This window comes from Myotis nattereri (assembly GCF_964212035.1).
Source record: "Myotis nattereri genome assembly, chromosome: 3".
NCBI classification, from domain to species: domain Eukaryota; kingdom Metazoa; phylum Chordata; class Mammalia; order Chiroptera; family Vespertilionidae; genus Myotis; species Myotis nattereri.
In genome coordinates this window covers 189,978,137-190,005,927 of record NC_138077.1, presented here as the reverse complement: position 1 = coordinate 190,005,927, position 27,791 = coordinate 189,978,137, and the positions used below count along the sequence as shown (strand labels likewise).

At 41.0% G+C, this 27,791-nt stretch overlaps 1 protein-coding gene across 2 annotated transcripts in view; it reads left to right on the top strand.

Moving 5' to 3' along the window:
- The first annotated feature begins 497 nt into the window (after positions 1 to 497).
- Positions 498 to 27,791, top strand: part of RLF (RLF zinc finger) — a 61,133-nt gene continuing 33,839 nt past the window's right edge. Inside the window, exons 1-2 of one of the 2 annotated variants that reach the window (XM_081085872.1) lie at positions 498 to 761; positions 27,403 to 27,557. In XM_081085872.1, coding sequence (XP_080941998.1) covers positions 519 to 761; positions 27,403 to 27,557 — 398 coding nt within the window. In that variant the 5' untranslated portion in view covers positions 498 to 518. The remainder of the gene's footprint in view (positions 762 to 27,402; positions 27,558 to 27,791) is intronic. The other variant, XM_081085873.1, reaches the window with a different exon arrangement.

Here is a 27,791-nt window from a genome sequence, read left to right as displayed (position 1 = left end):
GACAGAGAGATAGAAACATCAATGATGAGAATCATTGATTTTATTTTTTTCCCTTTTGGAAAAAAATGTCTCAGCGCCATATATGTAAGAGTTCTTCCTTTCCCTGCTGACTTGTAATGACCTCTCTGTTCTAAATCATGTTCCCACAGAACTAGCCTTCCTTTAGGTCTCACAATCTTTCCTTATTTTCCTTCCAAGGCTCTTCTTCCGATCGCAGCTCCAAGGTCATCCTCCTCATATTTTAGATGATGTCTGCAGGCATGTCGGCTTGTTGACCCGTGACTGTAAAGGCTTTGGAGGAGCTGCCCCGGGCAGGAGCCTCACGGGCCAGTTGTCAGGCTGTGGGCAGGCCTGCCGTCGGGGAGGCCGCAGACGGAAGGAACCTCCCGCCCCCCAGTGACGGCATCCGGCCGGCGCCGGCGTCGCCAGGTTGTGCGTCACCGCGCGCGGCCTACCGGGGGCGTGGCCAGGCCAAGTCACGTGGCTTGGTTGCCTACGCGCTGCTGGGCCGTGGGAAGATGGCGGATGGAAAGGGAGACGCCGCCGCCGCTGCCGCCGCCGGGGCTGGTGGTGAGGCTCCGGCGGGGGCCGGAGCGGGAGACCGGAGCGAGACTGAGTCCTTGGCTCGGAGTCAGCGCCCCACATCTCCGGCGCCGGGAGCCCCTGGGCTGCGACCGTGTCTATGGCAGCTGGAGACAGAGCTGAGGGAGCAAGAGGTGTCGGAGGTCTCATCTTTGAACTACTGTCGGAGCTTCTGCCAGGTGAAGGGCTGACGGGTTGGCTGGGGCGGCGGGGTGGGGAGGCCAGGGAAGAGGCCCCGGATCCCTGGCCGTAGCCGGGCCGGACTGGAAGGCGTTCCCTCCGTTTCGCCGCGCCCCCGGGCCGGGAAGGCCCAGCTCGGAAGCTCGACCACGGGCCCCCCCTCCGCCAGACTTGAGCTACCGCCGGGGCGGGTGGCGCCGGGGCAGGCTCATAGCTCGGAGGGCGCCGGCGTTTCCCTGGAAGGGCCGTGCCCTGTCGCCGTTGCCTGTGCCCCGGCTGGGTGGTTGGAGCTCTGTTGCCCTCGGAGGGATTGATTGCCCGTTTCTGCCAGGAGGTCCTTTTTTTGAGTGGAGTGCAGATCGCCAAACTGGAAAGCCTGTTTTTTGTTTTGTTTTGTTTTGCTTTTGTTTTCGCAATAACCCGGAGATGTGTGTTGGGGCCAGAGACTTATCTTTGGAGTCAGCGTCTCCTGGGTCCCTAAAAGGTGTGACAGTTCTTTGAAAGGCGTCTAGGGCTTTCTGGTTAGGTGGAGGGTTTCTTGCGCTTTTGAAACACACACAAACGAACAAAAATATTTAAGGCGTTCTTTCGACTCTTCTGTATTCCTTTGAGGATTTTGCTCCCGTAAATGCGGCTGGTGAGCCTGGTAGTGGTTATTGGGATCTCCGAGTAGAAGAAAGTCAGGAAGGATGTGGAGTGTGCTCTCCTTTGGCAGCTGTATGACCGTTTCTGTGCCGTACTGGTTTTAACCTATGATTAGTATTTGTGCTTATGTTTAGTTTAGTTTCCATGATCACCGAGATTTTTCTCAATGTTTTTGAGCCCCTTATAAATTTAAAGACATGCCATTATCCTTTCTTCTACTGTTCAGGTTTCAGAGCTAACCCTTTGCTCCTTATCCAGTATACCTTCTTAGAGCATGTAAAATAATCATACTATGTTGGCATTTGGACTCTTAATGAATAGTTGATTTTGTTGAATAAATTGCGGTGCTCCAAATTTATAATTTTGGGGAACACTTTGTTCTACTGGTCCGGAGGAGAATAAAAAGTAGACTTGCTTGGTTACTTTTTCCCCTCTTGTCTGCTGAGCCAGAAGCGCCTCATCTCTGAATGGAATTTTGTCTTTGCTAATCTTTTCCATACATTGTATCACTCCAGTTTTTATTCTATAACCTGTAGCATTTCCTTGCACTGTGAAGTGTTAAACTGCAATTGTTCTTTGCTTCTTCACTAGTAATGATCATTTGTACTTACTACATACATCTGTTGTACTAACTTTTACTGACTCCATAGGATAGTGCCAGGTACTTTATGATGTGCTGAGGAAACATTACTAAGACAGCACTTACACTTGATGAGCTTATATTTGGGAGGAGGTGGTGGAAATAACAGAATTTCCAATGCAGTTTTGGTAATGATGGGAAAGGAGGTGTAGAGACAGTGCTGAGGGGAGAGTCCTCATGGGACATCCTAATGGGACCAACAATTAACTAGTAAAAATAAATGAAAAGATTAACTCTAGAGTACAGTATGTGCTTAGAAGGAAGTAACTGGGAAAGGCCACTTTAGATAGGCTGATCAGAAAAGGCCCTATGCTGAAAAGATGAAAAAATGTGAGTGTTGTGTGTGTGTTTAGCATTCAGGGAACACAGAATGTTTTGAGAGAAAGAGCTAAATGGAAAAGGAGTAGTGAAGAAGAGGATGGGAGAATTGTGGGTTTGGGGTAAGACTTCTAAGCTTGACTTGTCTTTCTGGAAAGATAATAAGAATGGATGTAACGAGTCAAATTGAAGCTTATCAGAGGATATTATGCATATATTTTTTATGCTAGTGTTTGTAGCTTAGATTTTATTTTAAATGAATCTTTTAATGTCTTGAATCTTGGTCATAAACTAAAGATGTGAAGGTACAGAAGAATTTAAAAAAGAAAGTATTTGTATTATACGATTTTTAAAATATTGATTTTAAAGAGAGAGAAAAAGGGGGAGGGGAAGAGAGAGAGATAAACAGAGAAACATTGATGCGTTGTTTCACTTATTTATGCATTCATTGGTTGATTCTTGTATGTGTCCTGACCTGGGATTGAACCCACAACATTGTCATGTGGGGATGATGCTCTAACCAATGGAGCTACCCAACCAGGGCTTTTCTGTGATTTTTTTTTTTTTTTGGCCTAAAGTTTTTCCCAAAACATTTTTTGGACAAATAAATGAAGTAAGAAAAGGTCTTCCTGTGATGGTATGTTATAGTAGAAAGCAGGTGGAATTGGTTGTTAGTTGGATCTTAATTGTGAATCTACCATTTTTTTAGCTGATAACCTTGGGTAAAACTATGACTGTGAAATTGTATTTTGCTTTCTGACCTTTATCTTCTGGTAATGCTTTATACACACAGTAGAAATAGAAAGTTTATATACAACTCTATAATATTCATCACAACATTTTTGTCACATTTTTTCCAGTAGCCTAGGTAAAGTCAACTTAGTATGTTCTTGCTCACCAGATACAGGAAAAAAAATTTTTTTTCAACTTTTAAAAATTAATTTGAGAGAGAGAGAGATAGAGACATGGAGACATCTATGTGAGAGAGAAACATCGATCGTTTGCTTCCCACACTCCTCCTGACCAGGAATTGAAACAGCAACCTGGGTATGTGCCCTGACTGGGAATCAAATCAGCCACCTTTTGGTGCATGGGTTGATGCTCCAACAAACTGAGCCACACCAACCAGGGCCAGAAAAAAAATTTTTAATTTTATGATGAAGCAGGAAAAATTTTACCAACCATGTTTTGTTTAAGGGGTCTTGGTTTCACACTTGAAAGGTAAAATAAGATTTATCCATCCTCTTAAGGATCCCTGGTTGTGGGTATCCCTGACATTGCACTAAGTACTCGAGTTGGGAGCCTGCCCACTAGGAGCACATAACATGTAAAGATAGGTAGTAGCATTACATTATCATAAAGGCCTGACCTGTGTTGTCTGGGATGCTTAATTGCCATCAATATATTTTCATCAGGTGTTTAGTTTAGAAATGTCCTAGAGACTTAGGTTGTGCCAAGTAGATTCCTCCTGCAACAGATTGGGACCATATTCTCTCCATCTTTTGCAGCACTTAAAAGAAATGGTTTTATTTTTGGAATTGCACCAAGTCAAGAAATAAACTAACATATGAAGGGATAGAGAAGCTTGTCTCTTCTGGGCATGTTTTCAATTGTCAGGAGTTTGTGAAGATGATAAAAACAAAATTGCAGAAGTAATAATTACTAAGAAAATAATACCTAGATTAACTTGTAGTGAACATTTGTATTCAGTGACTATGGGATGTGTTTTTTTTTGTTTTTTCTTTTCCTCAGTTCCTTTTCTGAAAATATTGTCTTCCAGACATTGTGGGTTAAGATAAACTCCAGAAAACAGTCTTCCCTTTGTTTTTATGAAAATAATTGATGATATTCTCTCAAGTTTTTGCTATATTTTGGGAACCAAGATTTCTGAAGTTTTACAACTGGTTGTTCTATTTGTAAAACAAATTTTGAGGACTTTTAAAGTAGTCTTCATTAACAAGCTCAAAGTTATTAGGTGAATGATTATACTTTGAGAATATCAGGCAAAGTAGTTTAATGAGTAAACCTTGCTTACATGAGACACTTTTAGGTTCTACACAAACAGTGACTTTGAAACATTTTCTTTTTTAAATCCTCATCTGAGATTATGTCTTTCATTGATTTTAGAGGGAGGGGAAGGGGGGTGGAGAGAGAGAGAGAGAGAGAGAGAGAGAGAGAGAGAGAGAGAGAGAGAAGAGAGAGAAACAGAAACATCAACGTGAGAGAGAACCATTGCCTAATGCACCCTAACTATGAATTGGACCTCCAACCTTCTGGTATACAGGATGACGCTCTAATGAACTGAGCGACCCGGACAGGGCAGCTTTGTAAATTTTTAGTTAAAATAAATGAATACTGCATATATGTATTTCAGTTTTCCTAGAATAGGGATTGAATACAAAGGGTCTAAGTTAGGCATAGTTCACCATTTAAGTAAACTAGTTTTGTGACCTTGGGCATGTATTTTTTTAAAACCTTAGTTTTCTAATTTGCAAATGGAGTAATAATAGTACTTATTGTCCTTTATGTAAATTCATTGTGTGGACTAAATAAGACAGTCTCTATTTAAAAAACCAATGCCCTCAGAATTGTCTTCAGTTTTTAAGATTTCCTAGCCTTGGAATATAAAAAGCCCTCACAACCTTGCCCACAGTTTACTTTTCAGCTCTTACCTAGCCAGTCCCCTCGCTCTAATCCTACTCTTAACTTAGTCAAGGGTATTTGGAGTTCATGGACGACCAAAGTGTGGTCTCAGTTGCTTCTGTGATTAAAATTTTGCCTGTGAATTTCCAAGTGCATTATTTTGGGAAAGATGATCTTAATTTTTATTAGATTCTTTAAGATCCAAGACACATATTAAGCTTTCATTTAAGTATTTACCAACCGATTGATCCCCAAAAGGATAGAATTATTTTAACAAAATCTCAGGTCATTAAGCATTCTTATGTCTTTCCCTCTTTTTTAACTATATTTTTATTGATTTCAGAGAGGAAGGGTGAAGGAGAGAGAGATAAAAACATCAATGATACAAGAGAATCATTGGTTGGCTGCCTCCTGCACGCCCCTACTGGGAGTCGAGCCTGCAACCCCGGCATATGCCCTGACTGGGAATTCAAATCATGACCTCCTGGTTCATAGGTTTGACGCTCAATGATCGCTGGGCTGTCTTTCCCTCTTATTGTGCTGTTCTATCTTTTTCTCTCATTTTCTGCATGGCAAATATTCTTTCTTTAGGGCCCAGTGCAAATGTCACTTCCTCTGTGAAGTTTTCTGATTTCACTATATTTCCTCTTAGTTATTTGTTTTCTTTCGATTTTGTACATACTTATTTTTTTTAATTTATTTTTATGGTTGAGAGTATTACAGATATCCCGTTTCCCTCCGCCATCTGGCCTCTACCCCCACCCCAGGCCTTCACCATACTATTGTCTGTGTCAGTGGGCTTTGCATATATGCACTTTGATTAATTTCTCTCCCCCCTCTCCACTTTTCCTCTGAGATCTATCAGTCTGTTCCATGTCTCTGGACTAATTTTAATTGTCACTTTATTTTATTCATTAGATTCCACATATAAGTGAGGCCATGTGATATTTGTGTTTCTCTGACTAGCTTATTTCGTTTAGTAAAATAACCTTCAGGTCCATCCATGCTGTCTCCAAGGGTAAGAGATCCTTCTTTTTTACAGCTGCATAATATTTATTGTGTAAATGTATATCTATGGTTTTAAAAATATATGTATTTTAATTGATTTCAGAGTGGAAGGGAGAGGGAGAGATAGAAACATCAATGATGAGAGAGAATCATCGATTGGCTGCCTCTTGCACACCCCCTACTGGGGATCAAGCCTGAAACTCAGGCATGTGTCCTGACTGGGAATCGAACTGTGACCTCCTCCTTCATAGGTCCACCCTCAGCCGCTGAGCCACACCTGCCAGGCTCTACACCTATAGTTTTAACTCATTTTTCTTGTCACTGTTTTAGCTCAGGCTTTATAATATCCCTGTCACTAACCTCCATTGCCTTTTTTAAAAAAATCGTCATCGGAGAATATGTTTTTACTGAGTTTTTAGAGAGAAAGAGAGGAAGGGAGGGAAAGATAGTGAGAGAGAGAGAAACACCTATTGGTGTATAGGACAATACTCGAATGCTCCAACTGAGCCACTTGGCCAAAGTTCCTTGCCTTCTGATTGGCCTTATCTACAAACCATTTTGATGCTCTTTCTAAATTTTAAGTATAATCTTGTTAGTCACTTTATTCCATAACATTCTTCAGTGTTTCTTGCCCCAAAGACAAGATAAAATTCAGACTCATCAGCCTGGTTTACAAAGGCATTTAGAATTCTGGGCCCTTCTTCCCCTCTCCAGCTCTTACTCCAGCTTTTTTAGTCCACTTTCACCTGATCTCTCAGTCAGCCAGGGTTTTCCCTTCCCCATCTGCCTATTTATTCTTTAAGACCTGGCTGAAATATTTATACTCTTTCAGAACTGTGTTTTGATTTCAGCTAACTTCACTTAGTATACTCCAATACTATCTCATACATAAGTTTGGTGTCAGAATATTTGTTTCCATGTTTGTCTCTTGTATTTAATAGTAAGTCAACAGAAGTGTGGTTCTTGTTTAGTCTTTTTTGTATACTTTGTAACTAGCAATTACTACAGTGCTGGGATATAAAACTAATTTGTTAAATGAATTATATTGTAGGGGCTTTCTATATATATAAAAGGCTAATATGCAAAGTGTTCCCTCAGGAGTTCGATTGCTCGCTTTGATGTGTGCTGACCACCAGGGGGTAGCGGGGAACGAAGAAAGGCCTTGGCCAGCAGCCCGGGAAGGGAGGCCCTGACCGGCAGCCAGGCCTAGGGACCCTACCCATGCATGAATTTTGTGCACCGGGTCTCTAGTGTAATAATAAGAGGTAAATACTTCAAAAGGAACACCTAATGTAAAATCTAGTATGTTAAAAAGCACCTTTACCATTAAGAAAGTACTGTGTATAAGGAACAAGATAGGGGATTTAAGTTATTTCTTGGAGACATTACTCATCAACTTAGCCTACATTTCTATAATAAAGTACATATTTACATGTGTGGAAAGAAGGGTAGGGTTGGTGGAGGGACACATCGGGATCCATTATAGTATTGAGGAAGAATTAGCAACTAACAATTGGAATAGCTTGGAAATATTGAGATGGGGGAAGATTAGTTTTTCTAATTCCTTCATGTTGATGGCCCTGAAGACCCTTAATGGGTTATTCATTTATTTTAAGTGATTTTTTTCATTTGTTTTAAATTATTTGGGGCGGGGGGAGGTTAATCCTCGCATGAGGATATTTTTCCATTGATTTTTAGGGAGCGGGAAAGAGAGAAACATCGATGTGAGAGAAACACATCGATTGGTTGCCTCCTGCATACACCCGACCCAGTGCCCTGGTCTGGTAGGAGCCTACAACCAAGGTACGTACCCTTGACCAGAATTGAACCCAGGACCCTTTGGTTTGCAGGCTGACGCTCTATTCACTGAGCCAAACTGGCTAGGGCTTAAATGATTTTTAATGCATTAGCTTCTCTTCTTGTGCTGCCTTCCCTTGGGAGCTGTCTAAATAGAAATTAGATGACAGGTAGTTAATAATAGCAAAAATTAGCTTTGTAGTGCATATGACCAAAACATTTTAAATCTGATTTGCGAAGCAGTGGGAACTTCTGTGATGTTATTTACTGTGGTACCATCCAGTCTCTTGCTATATACTGTGACCCTCTAGTGATTTCTGTGTCTACCAGTTGATCATCCTTTTCTGAACAATGTTAACAAAAAAATCTAAATAGAAAGTGCCACTTCAAGATTGTAAAGGCATTGGTAAACTGAAATGCGCTTTGTTTTCATTCAGTTCTAGACACCTGTTACCTCTCTCAGAGGCCTTCCTTGACTATCTTATCTAAAATACCACTTCCCCATTTTCTTCTAGCTTCTTACACGGTTTTATACTTTTTTTTTTTTTACTACTTCTATAAGTCACTGATTACTATCTGGTATGTCTATTTGTCTTCCCCTCTGGAATATAAGCATGTGAGGCTGTTGACTGTTTTGTTTACCCAGTGCCTAGAATAATCCCTGGCACTTAATAGGTACTCAATGTTTATTGATCTTTTATCTCCTCCCTTCCTTAAATTTCTGACTAGACTTCTTGAGGGCAACAAACAAGTCTTTCTTACCAGTCTTTATCAAGAAACAGAGACCTTTTTTTTTTGTCAACTAGTTTATGCTGCTTCCTAGCAGGGATAAAGTCTTACTGTTCTTTATATCTTGACTATCTGAATAGAATTTCGTTTTTATGTTTTCTAAGAATTTTTCAGGGTTATTTATATTCTACAAATATTTAAAGTAATGATTTTTTCCTACTAGGATTGCTTAGCAAGATTTAAGCATTTATTTTGTATATAATTGACACCATACTGGAAACCTTGAACAAGATGGTATAAAAAAATAGATTCCTAAAACTTGCATTGCTGATATAAAGTCAATATACAAACCATTATGTGAAAAATTAGAGGGACTATTTAAGTTACCAAACATCTTTTATGTGCTAAGCACTTAGGCAGGTGATGTTATTTTCATTTTACAGGTAAAACACTGAGGCCCACAGAAATTAAGTAACTTTGCCAGGGCCACACAATTGGTAAGCTGTGGCACAGTCTTCAGACTCCAGAGCCCTTGCTATTTTTCCTGTATCAGCATTTCCTAAACTCTCTTTTGTTCATATACACATACATGTATGTATTTCTCGAAATAAGGATTGTGTAAATAGAAACTGACATAACATTGGGATACATTTTTTTACTGTGTCTTTTATATGTTAAAATGCATTATGAGTCTCCTAGAGCAGCGGTTGTCAACCTTTCAGACCTCACGGACCACCAGTGGTCCTCGGATCACCAGTTGGCGACTGCTGTCGTAGAGAGACATTAAGTGTTGTACAGCATTTGGCAAATTTAGCAGGTTCAAAACATTTAACATTTGCCATGTTCTAAACAGTATTCCAGCCTAAAAGTCATATGCTTTTCTTTTATTATAATATAAAGCAAAACACTATGGTGAAGAAAACTGTGCACACCACTGAATTTTTGTTTTTAAATATATTTTCATTGATTTCAGAGAGGAAAGGAAAGAGAGAGACAGACAGACAGACACACACATCAATGAGAATAAGGGGGATGGAGCCTGCAACCTGTGCATGTGTCCTTGACCGGAATTGAACCCAGGACCCTTCAGTCCGCAGGCGGATGCTCTATCCACTGAACCAAATCAGCTAGGGCACCACTGAGTTTTGATTCCCTAGTTTCAGCCTAAAATATGACTGTGAGGTTTCTGTGAAAAAAAAAAAAAATTTCCTCCAAAGTTTTTGCAGGTCTTGTTATTGTCCTATATATATAAAAAATTTTAATATATTATTTTTGGAAGTTGAGAATGAATTATATTTGTCATATCTTGATTTCAGGTTTATTCAGGTTTACCAATATTTCTGCAACCTAGCTAGATTGGGAACTACTGATGTATTTGTCTGTCATCACTTTTGTGTTATGTCTGATTTATCTAATGTGTTTTTTTGAGTACCTTTTTGGGGGGGGGTTGGGGGGGGGTCTAGTAACTTACTTCATAGTATTGTGCTCCCAAGGAAATAACCTCAGTGTGTGATATTAAGCAGCACAATAATGTATGGTGTTTAAAAAAAATTTTTTTAGCCGTAACCAATTTGGCTCAGTGGATAGAGCGTCGGCCTGCGGACTGAAGGGTCCCAGGTTCGATTCCGGTCAAGGGCATGTACCTTGGTTGCGGGCATGTCCCCAGTGGGGGGGTGTGCAGGAGGCAACTGATCGATGTTACTCTCTCATCCATGTTTCTAACTCTCTATCCCTCTTCCTTCCTCTCTGTAAAAAGTCAATAAAATATATTTAAAAAATTATTTTTTTTAAATTGACTTTAGAGAGGAAAGGAGAGGGAGAGAGAAAAAGAAACATCAATGATGAGAGAGAATCATTGATCGGCTGATCAAGCCCACAACCCAGGCATGTGCCCTGACCAGGAATCGAATTGTGACCTTTTGGTTCATAGGTCAATGCTTAGCCACTATTACCAGAATGAATGGTTTAACTTGGGAATTTCATTTTTATGGTATATGATTGTATAAAACGGGAGTATTTGTATTTGTGATTTCATAATCTTTAATTTGCTTTTTTTCATATGTGTATTTTAAAATATATAAAGTACCTTAAAATAACAAAACTATTTTTTGTTCTTTATGACTCCAATTAATACATGCTCATTAAGGAAGCTTAAGATAAGATGTTTAAATGCATAAAGCAGAAAATGAATAGACCATGTAATCTCATTGTTAATTGCTTGCTGTAGTTATCTGATTTTTGGAAAAATACACACACACACACACACACACACACACACACACATACATATATATATAGAGGGGGGGGGGAGGGATGGAGAGAGTGTGTATAAAATTTTAATTGCCCATGAAATTCAGGAATACATTCTAATTGCAAAAAATTAGAACAATGTAAAATAAGAGAAAATAAAAGATGAAAACTTGTCACACATATCCTTATACTTGATTACTATGTTTTTCTAGGTTAACATTTTGGGATATATACTTAAAGAATTTTTCTGTATGATATGTACATATAAGTACAGTTTTAGAAAAAGTGTCAAGCTTATATGCTAAAACTTGCTTATTTCACTAATTGTATAATACCTATCTTTCCATGTAAAATACATATTTACTACATTAAAAAAAAACACTCCATAGTATTCCATTGACAACTGCATTGATTTAAAATTCTGTAGGTAGCCCAGCCAGCGAGGCTCAGTGGTTGAGTGTTGACCCATGAACCAGGAGGTCATGATTCAATTCCCGGTCAGGGCACATGCCTGGGTTGTGGGTTTGATCCCCAGTGTAGGGCATACAGGAGACAGCATATCAATTACTCTCTCTCATCGTTGATGTTTCTTATCTCTCCCTCTACCTTCCTCTCTGAAATCAATAAAAATATATTTTAAAACAATTCTGTAGGTAGCAAAACTTTCAACACTCTAAATTTAAAATATCATTTTTAACTATAAAAGCAATGTTCAAGGCAAAATACCTAATGCTGCGTAAAGATTTAAGGGAAAAGTAAAAGCCCCCGGCTGCCCTCAATTCCTTTGTCATTCCCCAGAAGAGTTAACAGTCTCTTGTGTATTCTTTTTAAAAACAAAACAAAACATTTTATTGATTTTGTACAGAGAGGAAGGGAGAGGGATAGAGAGTTAGAAACATCAATGAGAGAGAAACATTGATCAGCTGCCTCCTGCACACTCCCTACTGGGGATGTGCCAAAACCAAGGTACATGCCCTTGACTGGAATCGAACTTGGGACCTTTTAGTCCGCAGGCCAACGCTCTATCCACTGAGCCAAACGGGGTAGGGCCTTTTGTGTATTCTTAAAGTTCGAATATATGCTCTTTTGTAATTTACTTTTAAATTTAATATATTTAGGACAATTTTCTATACCAGTACATGTTTAATATGTACCATACTTAACACATTTCGTACCGCTCAGGAATGTTCTCGTGTTTCGCGCGCCATCTGTTAGGGACCGCTCACGAGTGTTCTCGTTTTTCACGCCCATGGAAAAAGGAGCGAATCTAGATACTTATGTAAATTTTGTTTGGTCCCTCTTCATAGAGGAAAATGTTTTACGCAGTACCAGACGTTAAAAAAGTACTAGGAACTTTAATTGTTTAATTGTTTTTGTAAATAAGAATGTTACAATTATTGAAAAACAACACCTAAAGTGCATTATGATGATTTAAATAACGTGCAGTTTGTCCAAAAACGTGAGGTCACTGGCGTATGTCTTAGAGATTTCTATGCGGTACGCAATGTGTTAAACAATTGTTTCCTTTTTGGTTATCACATAATGTTTCAGTGAACATTCTTAAACATTAAGCGTTGGTTATTTATATTGATAATATAAATTTCTGAAATGAAATTTACTGGGTTAGCCCTAACCTGTTTGCCTCACTGGTTAGAGTGTTGGTCCATGGACTGAAGGGTCTTGGGTTCGGTTCCATTCAAGGGCACATACCTTGCTTGCAAGCTTCATTTCCAGCGGGGCAACCAATTGATATGTCTCTTGCACATCATGCTCTTTGTCTCTCCCCTTCCCTTCCACTCTCTCTAAAATAAATAAATAAATAAATGAAAAAATTATCCTTGGGTGAGGATTAACAACAACAAAAATTTACTGGATTAAAAGATTATTTATTTTAAATTTTGATGGATACTGGCCTATAAAAGTTGAAAATGTACTTCCACCAATAATGTTTGAGAGTCCTTGTTTCACTCTATCTTTGCCAATTAAACTCATCTCCAGCCAGACTATATCTCTGGTCTTATTAAACTTTTAATACTTGCCAATCTGCTAGTTTAAAAAAGCTATCATATAACTATATTAACTTGTATTTTAATACGACTTGTGTATTTTTTCATGTGTATTAGATATTTAAATTTTTTCCTGAGGTTTTTTTTTTTACTTTTTTTAACGTGTTTTTACTTTTAAAAATGTTAATAAAGGTCATTAAAATTTGATTGTGTCTAATCATCAAGTATGACCATGTAATCTTGAGATTCTATACTGCTTTGAGGTTGTCAAGAAGCAGAACATAACAGAGATTTAGTTGCAGCCTAAGCTGAAACCATTGGAATGTATGATATAATTTAGTGATTGATTGTTGTGAGAGATTTTTCAGTGTACTGATTTCCAACAAACTTTTATTGATATATATATATATACATATATATATATATCTATATATCTATATATCTTATCAATGCTATTAGAGAAATCATAGCTGAATAACTGGAAATAGTGCTTTCCATTAGCTAACTTTTTCTTATATTGTTATCTTTATGTTTTCAAATAAAGTGCCACTGATTGGATGTATGACCTCTGGCCAAATCAGTTTGTTACTTGGGGCCTCAAATTGCCACTCTCCTCCAGTCTATATATAAAAGGCTGAGTGTCTGTCTGACCATCTGACTGGTAGCTATGACGCACACTGACCACCAAGGGGCAGATGCTCAATGTAGGAGTTGCCATGATGTGCACTGCACCAACCATCTATGTATATAAAAGCCCATCGATGGTTAAGGCAGAACAACCTGGACGACCAGTGGCTATGACATGCACTGCAGCAGCCAACCAGCCTGATCTGGGCTCCGATCGCCTCCCGCCCCCCCCATACACACCCCCTCGCCCCTGCTGGCCCCATCAACCCCAACAGAAGGAGGAGCTGAAGCAGGGAGCAGGGCGGGCAGCAGCTCCGCCGGAGTTGCAGTGGCAGTGTACACTGCAGCCTCCTGAGTGGGGGGTGGGGCGGCCGCGCGGGACGGGGGGGGGGGGGGGGGGCGTGCAGCAACAGGGAATGCCAGCCGGACCAGCCACCTACATCCCCCCAGCCGCCATCGCTGCTCCCAGGAACCTCTAGTCATGGCCGCGCTGTCCGCCCGAGCCCCAAGAATAGCTGCTGCCGCTGGCCAGCCCCAGGTCCCAGTGGTTTGGGGACCCGTAGGAAGGAGAGGACGAAGCGGTGACGCGGAAAGGGAAGCCAGGGGCTGGACGTGGGGGGCTGGGGAAGCGGCGCCCTGGTAACTGGGCTTGAACCCCGCCCATTGTCATGGAAACTGCATCCACAGGTAAGGCGCAGCCCCGCAAATGGCGTCAGGGATCTATCTAGGTCCCCAAACTGTCCCCTCCCCGTAGTGCGCCTCTGCACCTTCCTCAAGCTCCCCACCTTGAGCACCAATCTACGCCCCGCCCCCCCCCCCCCCCAACACACACCCCGCTTTGCCACAGGAGACTATAAATGTTAGCAGATCAGTTGAAAACCTGAATTTAATTTTCCCAAAGACTTGGAAGTAAACAAAATACTGTTAATTATTTTATTTAATGATCATTATTCTGGCTTTTAAAATGGTACAGGCAAACTGCAGCACCTGGTGCTGGAGTGCCTGTGTACAAGTTTCTTCCTTCTGCCAAGGGGTTGGGGCTGTTATGGGCCTCTTGACTGGTTGCCCCTAAACCTGACTCTGTTCCGGGCAGAGAGGTGACTTTAGCCTGTCCTTACCCGTTCCCTCCATGAATCCCCACACCTTACTCCCTCACGGTCCCCCCCTCCCATCCTCCATTTCTCCCTCTCTCCGCGCAGGAAACAAATCCCAGGGTGTGTATGTCTAATTCAGGAGGGACAGCGTTGCCAGAGGGCTGGGGGTTGCCTTTTGTTCCTAGCTGCCTGGATGCAGAGAACACCAACTCTTGCAGGGAGCATTGAAACTTGGAACCCCTTCAAGTGGTCAGCCTGGCTGTGGTGTTACAGGACTTGGGTTGAGTGGGCAAGATTCAGCTTACCAGCAGTCTGAACTCCCCTGGGCTTTTGAAAATTGCCCTGGATTCAGCCTCCCTTTGCCTGACTCCCTACTTCCAAACCAGAGCGCTCAGGTGCCTAGAGGGGACCAGGGGGTCTGAGGCATCCTGGCCCAGGGTTGTGGGAGGCACGTTTGGTGAGGAGCCGCCAGCCTGGTAGTTCTGTTTTTCTAGGAACTGGGGAAGAAGGTTCTGCATTGTGTGATCTGAGAAAGCTTTGTTGTAGTGGAATGGGAGTGTGTAGTTTTGGAAATGTAGCTTTCCAAGGCCTGGGGTGGTGGGCGCTCCCAGCAGAGGGGAAAGGCAGCGGGACTGGCCTTTGCTCTCTTGGCAGCTGATTTAGGGGAACCCCTTTCTTAAGCCACTGCTCTTACTGGTCATGTGGTGTGGCCTTAGGCAACTTTAACTCTGCTCCAGTATGAGATTTGAGCTAAGAGAAGGAGGCTCGGGGATTGCATTGAATTGAATAAAATGGCAACATTCTAAAGGGAAGAGAAAAAGGGACCATCTTACAAGCAAAAAAGGAAAAGACTTAAATCTGAAAAACCCACTTGTCCTATGTTAATTATTATATGAAAGGTTGGGGTTGAGGGTGGAGGGTGAGGAGAGAGGATAAGACTAAGATGGCTACCTAGCCTGTCTTTCAACTTCTTCATCTAAGTAAAGTGAAAATAAGACTCTATCATTGCACATTAAGATGGCAAAAGATAATAGGTAAATAAAGATACCTTTATTGGTTGGATTACCATTACCATTCTTTGATGAGGGTAGCTCATGGTTCAGAACCTTATCCAACATCATCAAAGTAAATTATTTCTTTATAGACATGGTCTACCTCCCATTAGTGTCACCAGGGTCCGGTGGATTAGAGAAAGGAAGCCAAGTGCCCATTGTTTAGTAATACTATCCACTAAAATGAGTCGCTATTTATACAATGTTTACAACAACTCCGGCTGTCACAAAGCAGGCATTTGCAATTTTCAACATCATCGTCATAATTATTATTGTAGAAATACTGTATTTTGTTAGCTGTCATAGAAGTTTCCTATCCTAGGCAACAAATCTATATAAAAGCCTAATGTGCAAAGTGTCTCCTCGGGAATTCGACTGACTTGGGAGTTTGATCGCTCACTATGACATGCGTTGACCACCAGGGGGCGGCGTGGAATGAAGGAAGGCCCTGGTCGACAGCAGCCAGGGAAGGGACGCCCCAGCAGGTCCTGATCTCCAGCCAAGCCTAGGACCCTACCATGCACAAATTTTGTGCACCGGGCCTCTAAAAAAATAAATATATATATAATACACACACACACACCTAAGTGACCAGCCGACCGTTTGACTGGTGGCTATGACATGCACTGACCACCAGGGGCAGATGCTCAATGCAGGAGCTGCCGGGAGACAGCAGCTTTGCAGAGTGCCCTCTTGTACTCTGGGACGCCTCAGGGGATGTCAGATTGCCGATTTTGGCCCGATCCCCGCAGGCCAGGCTGAGGGACCCCACCTGTTGGAGGGATCCCGCTCATTCCGCAGATGCCCTTCGAGCCCCTCTACCACCCTAGGTGTAGCTAGCCGGGAGGGACCTTGGGAAGTTGGCTCCAGGGTGTGTCTGGCCCGTCTCACCCAGTCCCATCCCGCCAGCCACCTTCTAATTAATTTCCTTTCAATATTCATGAATCTGTGCACCGGGCCTCTAGTTTAAAAATAAAGAACACCACAGACCTGGTGCGGACAAACCAATACTTGGCTTCCGCAAGTGGGACACAGACCCTGCCACCACCCCAAAGTGACACCCCACCAAATCGCAGCCGAAGCTGCCAAGACCCCATGGCGCAAAATGCAGCCCACATCCTAGCCCAGTCCGGAAATGGTGGCTGAGGGTGCTGGGTAATGATGTTATGTAGCAACACCCGGCTTCCTCTCCCTAGCGACTAGCCTCCTTGGAGTTTCTTCAGCCCAGGCGCACGACTTGCTTTATAGCCAAGTGCAAACATTTCACACTTTAACCAAATGTCTGTGAAGTGTTTTCCCATGCCTCATTTCATTTGATCCTCACAGAAGTCCTGGAGTAGGTAGATAGGAGACTCAATGGAATCCTATTTTCTTTTCATTAGCTGGAAAAAAGAGATTTAGAAAGCTTAGAAACTTGACCCAACTGAAAAGAAGTAAGAAATAGTGAACCTTGAAAATGACTTCAGGTTTTCTCACTGAGCAGAATATAGTCAAACACTGCTGCAGTTAAATATTTTACCCTTTGTTCTCCCTGTGTGATCTACAATAATAATCTGCTTCGTGTTGATATTTACTACTGTGTTGCCAACAGTTACCTGAAAGAGAAGTTGGGGTACTTCACTGGGCTGGAAAAAGTTTAGCTGAGTCAGAAAGCAGGTCTAATGAAGCAAGTTTATTCTGTATCTATAAGAGGCTAAGTTGACTCGCGCATGTGCAATACAAATAAAGCTCTCGCTGGTGCCAATCGCACACGTATGTTTTGATCTGTTATAGTTGATCATGAATTTGGTTGACATTTCTATTATAAAGAAAGGGCGAATAGCAATATTAAAATATTTCTTCTAGTTAATTTCCTTTCAATGTGCACGAATTTGTGCATTGGGTCACTAGTATTATGTAATTTTATTGAAAAACTCTCACTAAGGATTATTTTCTTTTTAAAAAATATATTTCTTTATTGATTTCAGAGAGGAAGGGAAAAGGAGAGAGAAATAGAAACATCAATGATGAGAGAGAATCATTGACCGGCTGCCTCTTGCACACCCCCTACTGGGGATCAAGCCTGCAACCCCGGGATGTACCCTTGGCCAGAATCGAACCTGGGATCCTTCAGTCGGCAGGCTGACACTCTATCTACTGAGCCAAGCCAGCTAGGGCAAGGATTATTTTCTAAGTCACCTTGTGCATTCTAAATGAACTTACTATGTTTTATTTATATAGTACCAATATATAAATTACAGTGGGGCCTTGACTTACGAGTGTCCCGTCTAACGAGTTTTTCGAGATAACGAGCCGTCTCTTGGCCGATTTTTTGCTTTGAGTTGCGAGCTAAAATTCGGGTTACGAGCCAGCTTCAGATACCCCACCGCTAGTTGGCGCAGCAAACGTCACAGTGAACGCCACAACATCAGCCCAGCATCACGTGTCTCACTCGTTCACTTTAAGCAGTTAGCTCTTAGTTGAAGCATCAGTGTTGTGCTCACATTTGTGCTTGCAGTTATCTTGCAAAACTTCGTTTTTTCAACCATGGATCTGAAGAAAGTAAGTGCGAAGGACAGTGCTGAGAAGAAGAAGCGGATGATGTGCATTGAATTAAAGAAAGAAATTATCGAAAAACATGACCAAGGTGTGCGTGTAATTGACTTGGCGAAGCAGTACGAGCGTAGCACTTCTACGATCTGCACCATACTGAAGCAGAAGGAGTCAATACAGGCTACAACTCCAGCCAAGGGCGTTAAAATAATTTCTAAACAGCGGACATCTATCCATGAAAATATGGAGAAGCTGCTAATGGTGTGGTTAACAGAGAAGCAGCTCGCAGGAGATACCGTGATGAAGGCTATAATCTGCGAGAAGGCACGAGCTATTCACGCTGATTGGCTGCAGCAGACCCCAGGCACTTCAGTGGACGAGGCATCGGGCGAGCCATTTAAAGCCAGTCGGGGCTGGTTCAAAAATTTTAAAAAGAGGACCCACATTCACTCCATTTTCAGACATGGTGAGGCAGTGAGCGCGGATATAAAGGAAGGTGACATCAACGAGCTCATCGAGGAGCACTCCGAGGAACTGACAACGCAGGAGCTAAAGGAGCTACAGACGCAGCAGCACACGGAGGTTTTGTAGGAAATAGATGACACGGAGGAGGAGGTTATTTCTATAAGTGAGATAAAGGAAATATTGGGAATGTGGGAGAAACTTTCAGACTTTATTCAAAAGAAACGCCCAGAAAAAATTGCAACTGGGTGTGCTATGGAGCTATTTAATGACACTTGCCTAACTCATTTCAGAAATATTCTGAAAGGGAGGATGAAACAGATCTCATTGTACAGGTTTTTATTGAAAACTCCTGTAGATGAAAGTGATAAAAGAGTGGCGAAAAGGGCAAAAATCAGCAAATAAGATTCAGTTATTCAGTTATTCAGTTCAGCCTTTCTCCTCCAACTCCATCAGCATCTTTAAGTCGTTTGATCTCCAAAGTAAATGCTGTACATTAAACTTAATAAAACAAGTTTATTGAACTACATTCTATTGTTCAGTATCGAGTTTTTATTCAATATTCGTTATTTTTAAATACATTTTTCTTTTTTTTTTCTTTTTAATATATTTTCTTGGTTTTTTACAGAGAGGAAGGGAGAGGGATAGAGAGTTAGAAACATCGATGGGAGAGAAACATCAATCAGCTGCCTCCTGCACATCTCCTACTGGGGATGTGCCCGCAACCCAGGTACATGCCCTTGACCGGAATCGAACCTGGGACCTCTCAGTCCGCAGGCTGACGCTCTATCCACTGAGCCAAACCGGTTTCGGCACATTTTTCTTATTTAAAAACATTTAACAAAACAATTGCAGTGTTTTTTGGGTGTCCGGAACAGATTAATGGCATTTCAATTCATTGTAATGGTGAAAATTGATTTGACATACGAGTAATTTGAGTTACGAGCTCCGTCACGGAACAAATTAAACTCGTAAGTCAAGGCCCCACTGTATAAGCAAACACAGAAAAATATTAAAGGGATGAGATTTTTGAAAACTCATTTGAATAAAAATATTAATGTTATATCCTGTCCCCTGGTGGGTTGTTATTTACTCCTCTAGGGTAAATGCTCATCCCAATGGAAACCATTCTACTAATTTGAACTGAGATTGTTTGTTTACATTAGTTGTTATGCTCACTATCCTTACTTGGCTTTTACCTTCATAGTGAAATCGCACTTTCACTGTTTAAAGAACTTGGTAAAAGAAAATCTAGAGCAAATTGTCTCAAAGTTTAACAGTAAATGTGGATAAAACATTACAAATGGTCAATCTCATGTTTTATTATCTTAAGAAATGGAGAACATATACAGTAGAAAGTAGATTTGAAATTAGGAGATTATACTTTTAAATGCTCATTCCAACACTCTTGTGACCTTAAACCTTGCCTCAGATCAATATTCATGTCTATAAAACTTAGAGTAGTAGAAAGCTACCTCAAGGATCAAATGGAACAGTGTAACTCTGCCCTTAGAATAGCTTTTGGTAGCAGATAGATATACAATCTGTATGTCTATATTTTATTTATTTCCTTTCTATACTGAATATTGTTTTAAGAAGTGTTTCATGTAGAGCAGCTTTTTTCCATTTTTCCTGTCAATGTCCAGCCCATTGAAGGAAAAAGTTTCCTAGATGTTTACAGAGCATTTGCTACATAGTGTTAGATTCAGAGAGCCTATGATGAGCTTTGTAGATTGGAAGTGTAATTTACAGTGAATTTCTGTTACACTGAAGCAATATGTATGCCCTTTGGGGTTTATAGTCTGTATATGGATTTGATCTGTTGCAACCAACAGATCATTCTATATACAATATTTTTTATTCATTTGGCTGTTGATTTTAACTTGGTTTATTGTTGGGGATTTAAGTGATATATGATTGAAATATGCATATATCAAAAATTATTTGAATTTGTAACACAGTGTCTTTGAGTCCCTGGGGAAAGATGGCTGGCCATCCTATATAATAAAAGGCTAATATGCAAATTGTCCCCTTGACTGTGAGTTTGGCCAGGGGGCGGGGCTGGCCCGCCAACTGCCTTTGGCCCCTTCCCCTGGTCGGCCCCACCCCAGTACAGCCCCACCCCCCTGCCCAATAGGGGCGGGCCAGCCAGACCCCATCCGTGCATGAATTCGTGCACTGGGCCTCTGTTGTTTTCATAAAATCATAGAATCTTTTGTTTGGGGGGAGGATTATAAAGGTTATCTAGCCCATTATCTTTCCAGTTTAAAACTTTACAGGGGAAAATTCCGTCTTATTTTAGGATGTTAGTTGACTATCAGAATAGGTTATAATTTCAATAAAGTTCTGAACTTCGACATATCTATTTGCCACCAAACAAAATTCAAGACTAATATATCATTATGACTTGATGTGAGCACCCTTCTAAAATATTCAGTGATCTAAGCATTTTCCTTTTTAAAATTTCTACAGTTTGGTCAACATGCTGCTTTCCTCCTTTTACAGAGTTTGAATGAAGCAGTGAGAATTTGAAATCAAATCTACTTAGGCTTATTTCTCTCTAATAAGATGTGTATCTGAAAAACTGTCTTAATCAAACTTAAAAGTTGGGAGATCCTTTAATAATAGTGCTAAGCATCAAAAGCAAGTAATTACAGGATACTTGCTATGTGCTACTCAGTATGCCGAGTTCTGGTCTACAGTGATGAAAAAACAGATGTGGTTCTTGCCCTTTGTGATTTTATTGGCTAGTGAAGATAAACATTAAAGTTTTTCATATTCCATTTACTTATGATACAACTAGAGGCCCGGTGCACAAAAATTTGTGCACTCGGGGGGGGGGGGGCGGGGGTGGTGTCCCTCAGCCTGGCCTGTGCCCTCTCACAGTCTGGGACCCCTCGGGGGCTGACCATCTGTTGGCTGAGGCTTGCTCCCCGGGGGATTGGGCCTAAGCTGGCAATCAGACATCCCTCTGGCAGCCCGGCAGCCCTTGGGGGATGTCCACCTGCCAGCGGGGAGCAGACCTAAGCTGCAGTCAGACATCCTTAGCGCTGCTGAGGAGGCAAGAGAGGCTCCCACCACCACCGCTGTACTGGCAGCCATCAGCCTGGCTTGTGGCTGAGCAGAGCTCTCCCATGTGGGAGCTCACTGACCACCAGAGGGCAGCTCCTTCATTGAGTGTCTGCCCCCTGGTGGTCAGTGTGTGTCATAGTGACCAGTCATTCCCAGTCTTTCTGCTAGGGTCAGTTTGCATATTACCTTTTTACTATATAGGATAGAGGCCTGGTGCACAGGTGGGGGCCAGCTGGTTTGCCTTGAGTGGTGTCCCGGATCAGGGTGGGGGTCCCCACTGGGTGCCTGGCCAGCCTGGATGAGGGGCTGAGGGCTGTCTTCAGGCGGGCCAAGCCTGCAACTGAAGCTCCCAGTCTCTCCTTTTTTTCTTTTTTTAAATTTTATTCTGGGATTTATTTACCTTCTGTAATTGAAACTTTGTTGCAGCTCCAGCTCTGAGGCCGGCTGGCTGAAAGCAGGTTTCTGGGTTTGTTTAGCTTCTATAATTACAACATTGTTGCTTAGACTGGAGCTCAGAGCCCGGCTGGGGCAGGCGGGGAACATTGGCTTCCTCCATCACTGGAGCAAGCAAGCCTCATGTTTGCTTCAGCTGCCTGGCTGCCGGCCGCCATCTTGGTTGTCAGTTAATTTGCATATCCTGCTGATTAGCCAATGGGAAGCGTAGCGGAGGTACAGTTAATTACCATGTTTGTCTATTATTAGATAGGATATGTCACAGTTCATTTTTGCACTCTTTTATTGACAGATTTAGAAGCATTTATATTAATGGGGTGGACATCTTAAAAAGTATGTTGATACATGGTGTAAGAATTTCTTTAGATTATATGCTTACAGTGGAATTGCTGGGTTCATATTATCGGCCTATTATCAACTTTAATAAGTAATGCTGAGTTATCCTCCAAAGTATTTGTAACAACTTATGCCAATTATCAGTGTATGAACATTACTATTGCTCCAAAATAGTCGCTAATGCTAGATGTAGTCAGTTTAATTTTAGCCATTCTGGCGGGTGGACTGTGGTATCTCATTGTAGTTTTGTCTTTGTTTTTGTTTACTTGGGAGAAGCTGTTTATCTTTTTAGTGACTATTGCTATTAAGATATCCTCTCCTGTAAATTGCCATTTGTTATTTCTTGCTTATTTTTCAATTACAGTTCTTTTTTTAAACAGCTTTAGTAAAATTTTGTATTTTAGACATGAATCCATTGTTGGAATTATTTTTTCCAGTTTATCTATTCACATTTTATATTATCTTCATGCATAGAAGTTTTACAATTTATTGCAGTAGATATTATTTTTTTAAAATATATTTTTATTGATTTCAGAGAGGAATGGAGAGGGAGAGAGAGATGGAAACATCAGTGATGAGAGAGTATCATTGATCGGCTGCCTCCTGCCCGCCCCCAACTGGGGATCGAGCCTGCAACCCGGGCATGTGCCCTTGACTGGAATCAAACCCGGGACCCTTCCGTCCACAGCTGACGCTTTATCCACTGAGCCAAACCAGCCAGGGCTGCAGTAGATATTATTAATCTGACAACTGAAAAGTCAAATTTGTTTAAATTCCTTTTATGATTTTGTGCAGTTTGTGGCCTATTTGTTTTTTTAAAAACGTTTTTGAGGTGTAATTGACATATGATCAACTGCTCGCATTTACAACATACAGTTTGATAAGCTTTGGCATATACACCCATGAAATATTGCCATAATCAAGATAAAGTATATTCATCATCCTAGAAGGTTTTTTTCCTACCCCTTTGTATTTCTATTTTCTTACCTTTCTCCTCTGTACATTCTTTCATCCTCACTCAACTATTGATCTTTCTGTTTCTATAGCTTAAATTGTTTTTTGTTTTTTTTTGTTTTTTAGAGAAAGTGAGGAAGGGGGAGAAAGAGAGAAACATTGATGTGAGAGATACATCAATTGGTTGCTTCTCGTATATACCCCAATTGGGGACTTACCCCACTACCTAGGTATGTGTTCTGATGGAAATCAACCTTCTGGAGCACAGCACAACACTTAACCGACTGAACCACACTGGCCAGGGTAGATTAGATTGCATTTTTATTTTTATTTATTTATTTATTATTATTATTTTTTAAGTAGACATTTCTGTTTTTCTTTTTTTTTTTAAATATATTTTATTGCCTTTTTACAGAGAGGAAGGGAGAGGGATAGAGAGTTAGAAACATCGATGAGAGAGAAACATCGATCAGCTGCCTCCTTCACACTCCCGACTGAGGATGTGCCCGCAATCAAGGTACATGCCCTTGACTGGAATCGAACCTGGGACCCTTGATTCCGCAGGCTGATGCTCTATCCACTGAGTCAAACCGGTTAGGGCAATTATTATTATTTTTTAATCCTCACCTGAGGACACCTTTTCCATTGACTTTTAGAGAGAGTGGAAGAGAGGGGGAAAGACAGAGAAAAACATTGATTCGAGAGAAACACATCAGCTGGTTGCTTCCTGCATGAGCCCTGACCAAAGACCCGGGCTGGGGAGGAGCCTGCAACCAAGGTATGTGCCCTTGACTGGAATCTAACCTGGACCCTTCAGTTTGCAGGTCAACGCTCTATCCACTGAGCAAAACAGGCCAGGGTGATTGCATTTTTAAAAGAATTTCATATAAATAAAATTACATTGTCTCTTTTGGAGGGCTTTTTTCACTCAGTATAATTATTTTGAAACTTATTCATGTTGTCTATATTAATTCCTTTAATTGCTGACTATTCATTGTATGATTATATCATGATTTGTTTATTCACCTGTTGATAGACATTTGTCTCATTTCCAGTTTTTGGCTATTTCAGATAAAAGCTATTGTAAATGTTGGTGTATAAGTCATTGTGAGGACACATGCTTTCTCTCTGGTAAATAGCTAGGTGGAATGACTGGGTCACATGACAGGTTTTTCAGAATTAGTTGTATCATTTTACATTCCCACCAACAGTGTAGGAGAGCTCTAGTTTTCCACCTCTCAGACAACACTTGCTTTGGCCAGCCTTCTTATTTTTAATTTTTATATTTTTATTGATTTCAGAGAGGAAGAGAGAGATAGAAACATCAATAAGAGAAATATCAATTGGCTGCCTCCTGCATGCCCCCTACTGGGATCAAGCCCGAAACCTGGGCAAGTGCCCTGACCCGGAATCAAACAGATGACCTCTTGGTTCATGAGTCGACACTCAACCACTGAGCCACACCGGCCAGGCACCATTTGAGTTTTAAATTGGTTTGCATCCCTGTAAAAAATATGACTACCCTCAAAGAAATTTCCCTCCTTGATATATTCAGAGAATAATCAAGATACTGCCAGCCTCTTTGAAACCATGCAGTAAGCAATGTAGATAAAATTGGAATGAGGGGAGATATTTTTTTCTTTCATTGTAAACATAATATTGCTGGTTAAAGAAAATCTGGGAAGTTCAGAAAAAATGTAAAGACAACAAAGAATTGTTCACAATCCTATCCCAGTGCTAGTAACCATCTAAGCATTTTAATTGAGTTCCTTCTAGTCTCCCCACTCCCACATTAATTTTTTAATGTACAGATATGTTGTCACTTAACACACATACAGAAATGGAGGGTATTTAGTTAGCCTAGAGAAGTAAACTATTTAGCAGTCCAATTGAGGGATGTTGGGGACTCTGGTCTCGGTCATTAGCTATAGAAATAAAGCTTAGGGACAGGAGACAAAGGTATTCCTGAGGTTGAAGCTACAAACTTTGATGTGGTGGTTTCAGTGGTTAGAATGTCGACTGGTGGACCAAAGGGACACAGCTTTTGATTCCTGGTCAAGGGCACATACCTCAGTTGCAGATTGAATCCTCGGCCCTGGGAGGGGCGCAAGCAGGAGACAACCAATCAATGTGTCTCTCTCATGTTGATGTTTCTCTCTCTCTCTCACACACACACATTAAATAAATAAATAAATAAATAAATAAATAAATAAGCAAGATCTCATGAAAAAGATTTAGAAATATTAAAAATATGTAAATCAGTATAGAGCAAACTATAAACATAAATACTATGCGGTATTGAATCTGAAATTGTGTAACTTGCAGTAGTCTTAATGGAGTTTCTGGGTCAGAAGATAATTAGATTGGTGACAACAGTGTTCTAAATGCAGAGGTGGACTGTGGAAAGACCCACCTCACTTGTATGCGCTCTGCCTTTCTCTTTGCGTACTTTGGCTAGCAGTTGGTTAATTTGCATGTGTGGTTCCAGCTGTCATGTTGTGTTGACTCATTCTGAAAGCTCTCTGAGGATAGGTCTCCATGTCTTTCCCCAGCACCTAGCACTGTATGTAGAGTAGGCTATCAATAATTTTTGTCATGGTAGCTGGTTTGGCTCAGTGGATAGAGCGTTGGTCTGTGGACCGAAGGGTCTCACGTTCGATTCTAGCCAAGGATATGTACCTCGGTTGCCGGCCCGGGCCCTGGTCGGGGCACGTGCCGGAGGCAACCAATAGATGTGTTTCTCTCACATCGATATTTCTCTCTGTCTTTCCCTATCTCTTCCACTCTCTCTAAAAATCAATGGAAAAATATCTTTGGGTGAGGATTTAAAAAATAAAACATTTCTGTGGCTATTTAAAAAAACAAATCTTTGTCAAATGAATAAAATTGTGAATGTATTCAGCAAGCATTTAGTGAGATTTGAGAATGTCCTGTAGGGATGGAGGAGTGTTAGGCCTACAAAGATTGATAAGATATAATATCTGATTAGCCTCAAGGAGCATAAAATCTGGTACTGGTTATGAATTTGTAAAGCTGTCTGGTTTTTAGATTAACCAATGCAGACATTAAGTAATTTGCTGACCTAAAACAGAATTTCTTTCTAACAGACATTTTAATAAATTTCTGAAGAGTGATTTTTGTGACATCTTACCTATGTAACAGATAAGCACATATTCTGTGTTCCTTCTCTCTACTGATTTAGCTGAAGAGGATTGTTATGGAGTAAGTTTTATGACCTTGTTATTTAGATTTTTTTCTTATTTTATTAAAGTTTAGAATTTGGCCCTGGCTAGTGTGGCTCAGTTGGTTGGGTGTCATTCCAAGCACTGAAAGATTGCTGGTTCGATTCCTAGTCAGGGCACATGCCTGGGTTGCGTACTCGATCCCCATTAGGGGGAGCGCAGGAGGCAGCTGATCAGTGTTTCGTTTTCTCATGGATGTTTCTCTCTCTCTCTTCTCCTTTCCCTCTCTCTTTAAAAGTCAATTAATATATATATTTTTTAATCCTCACTTGATATTTTTCCATTGATTTTTAGAGAAGAGAGAGGGAAAGACAGAGAAATAGCGATGTGAGAGAAACACATCAATTGGTTGCCTCCTGCATGAGCCCTGACCAGGGCCTGGGCCAAGCTGCTGGGGAGGAATCTGCAACCAAGGTACATGCCCTTGCCCGGCATCAAACCCGGGACCCTTTGGTATGCAGGCCAACACTTTATCCACTGAGCCAAACCAGCTAGGGCTAGAGATGATAACTTTAGACCTCTGGAAAGCACCACTATAAGCATTTTATGGCTCTATTCAGTGATTTATTTTCCTGTCAGAAGAGCAATTCTGCCTTTTCTTTAACTCAGCATAAACAATTCATTAAGTGGTAAAAATAGAATCCTCTAAACAAGCCAGAGTCTGTAAAGGCAAATACAAGGTGTGTGGGTATTAGAAAAAAGGGAACAAAGAGAATCAAAGACAATTTGTTTCATTGTTTTAATTTTTTAAATAATTAAAATTTTTATTTTATTTTTTAGACCCTATTGCAATATGCAAGCAACAAGAATGCATCAGAACATATGGTGTATCTTCTGGAGGTATATCGACTTGCTATCCAAAGCTTTGCCAGTGCACGCCCGTATTTAACTACTGAATGTGAAGATGTCCTATTAGTGCTTGGCAGATTAGTACTGTAAGTTTAAGAACTTAAATCACTCTTAAAACTAAGTACTCTTGGTTGTAATGTTTGCCTGACTTCTGGCTCCTATGGCATCATGTTATTCAAATCACCATTAAAGTCATATCTTTGCATGAAATTTCCTTTGCTCTGAGACCTCACACTCTGGTTCCCAGGAGATAAGTACAAGCCAAGCAACATAACCAATTGCCTCCAATCTCTTTTCCTGCTCAGGCTTAAAATCCAAGA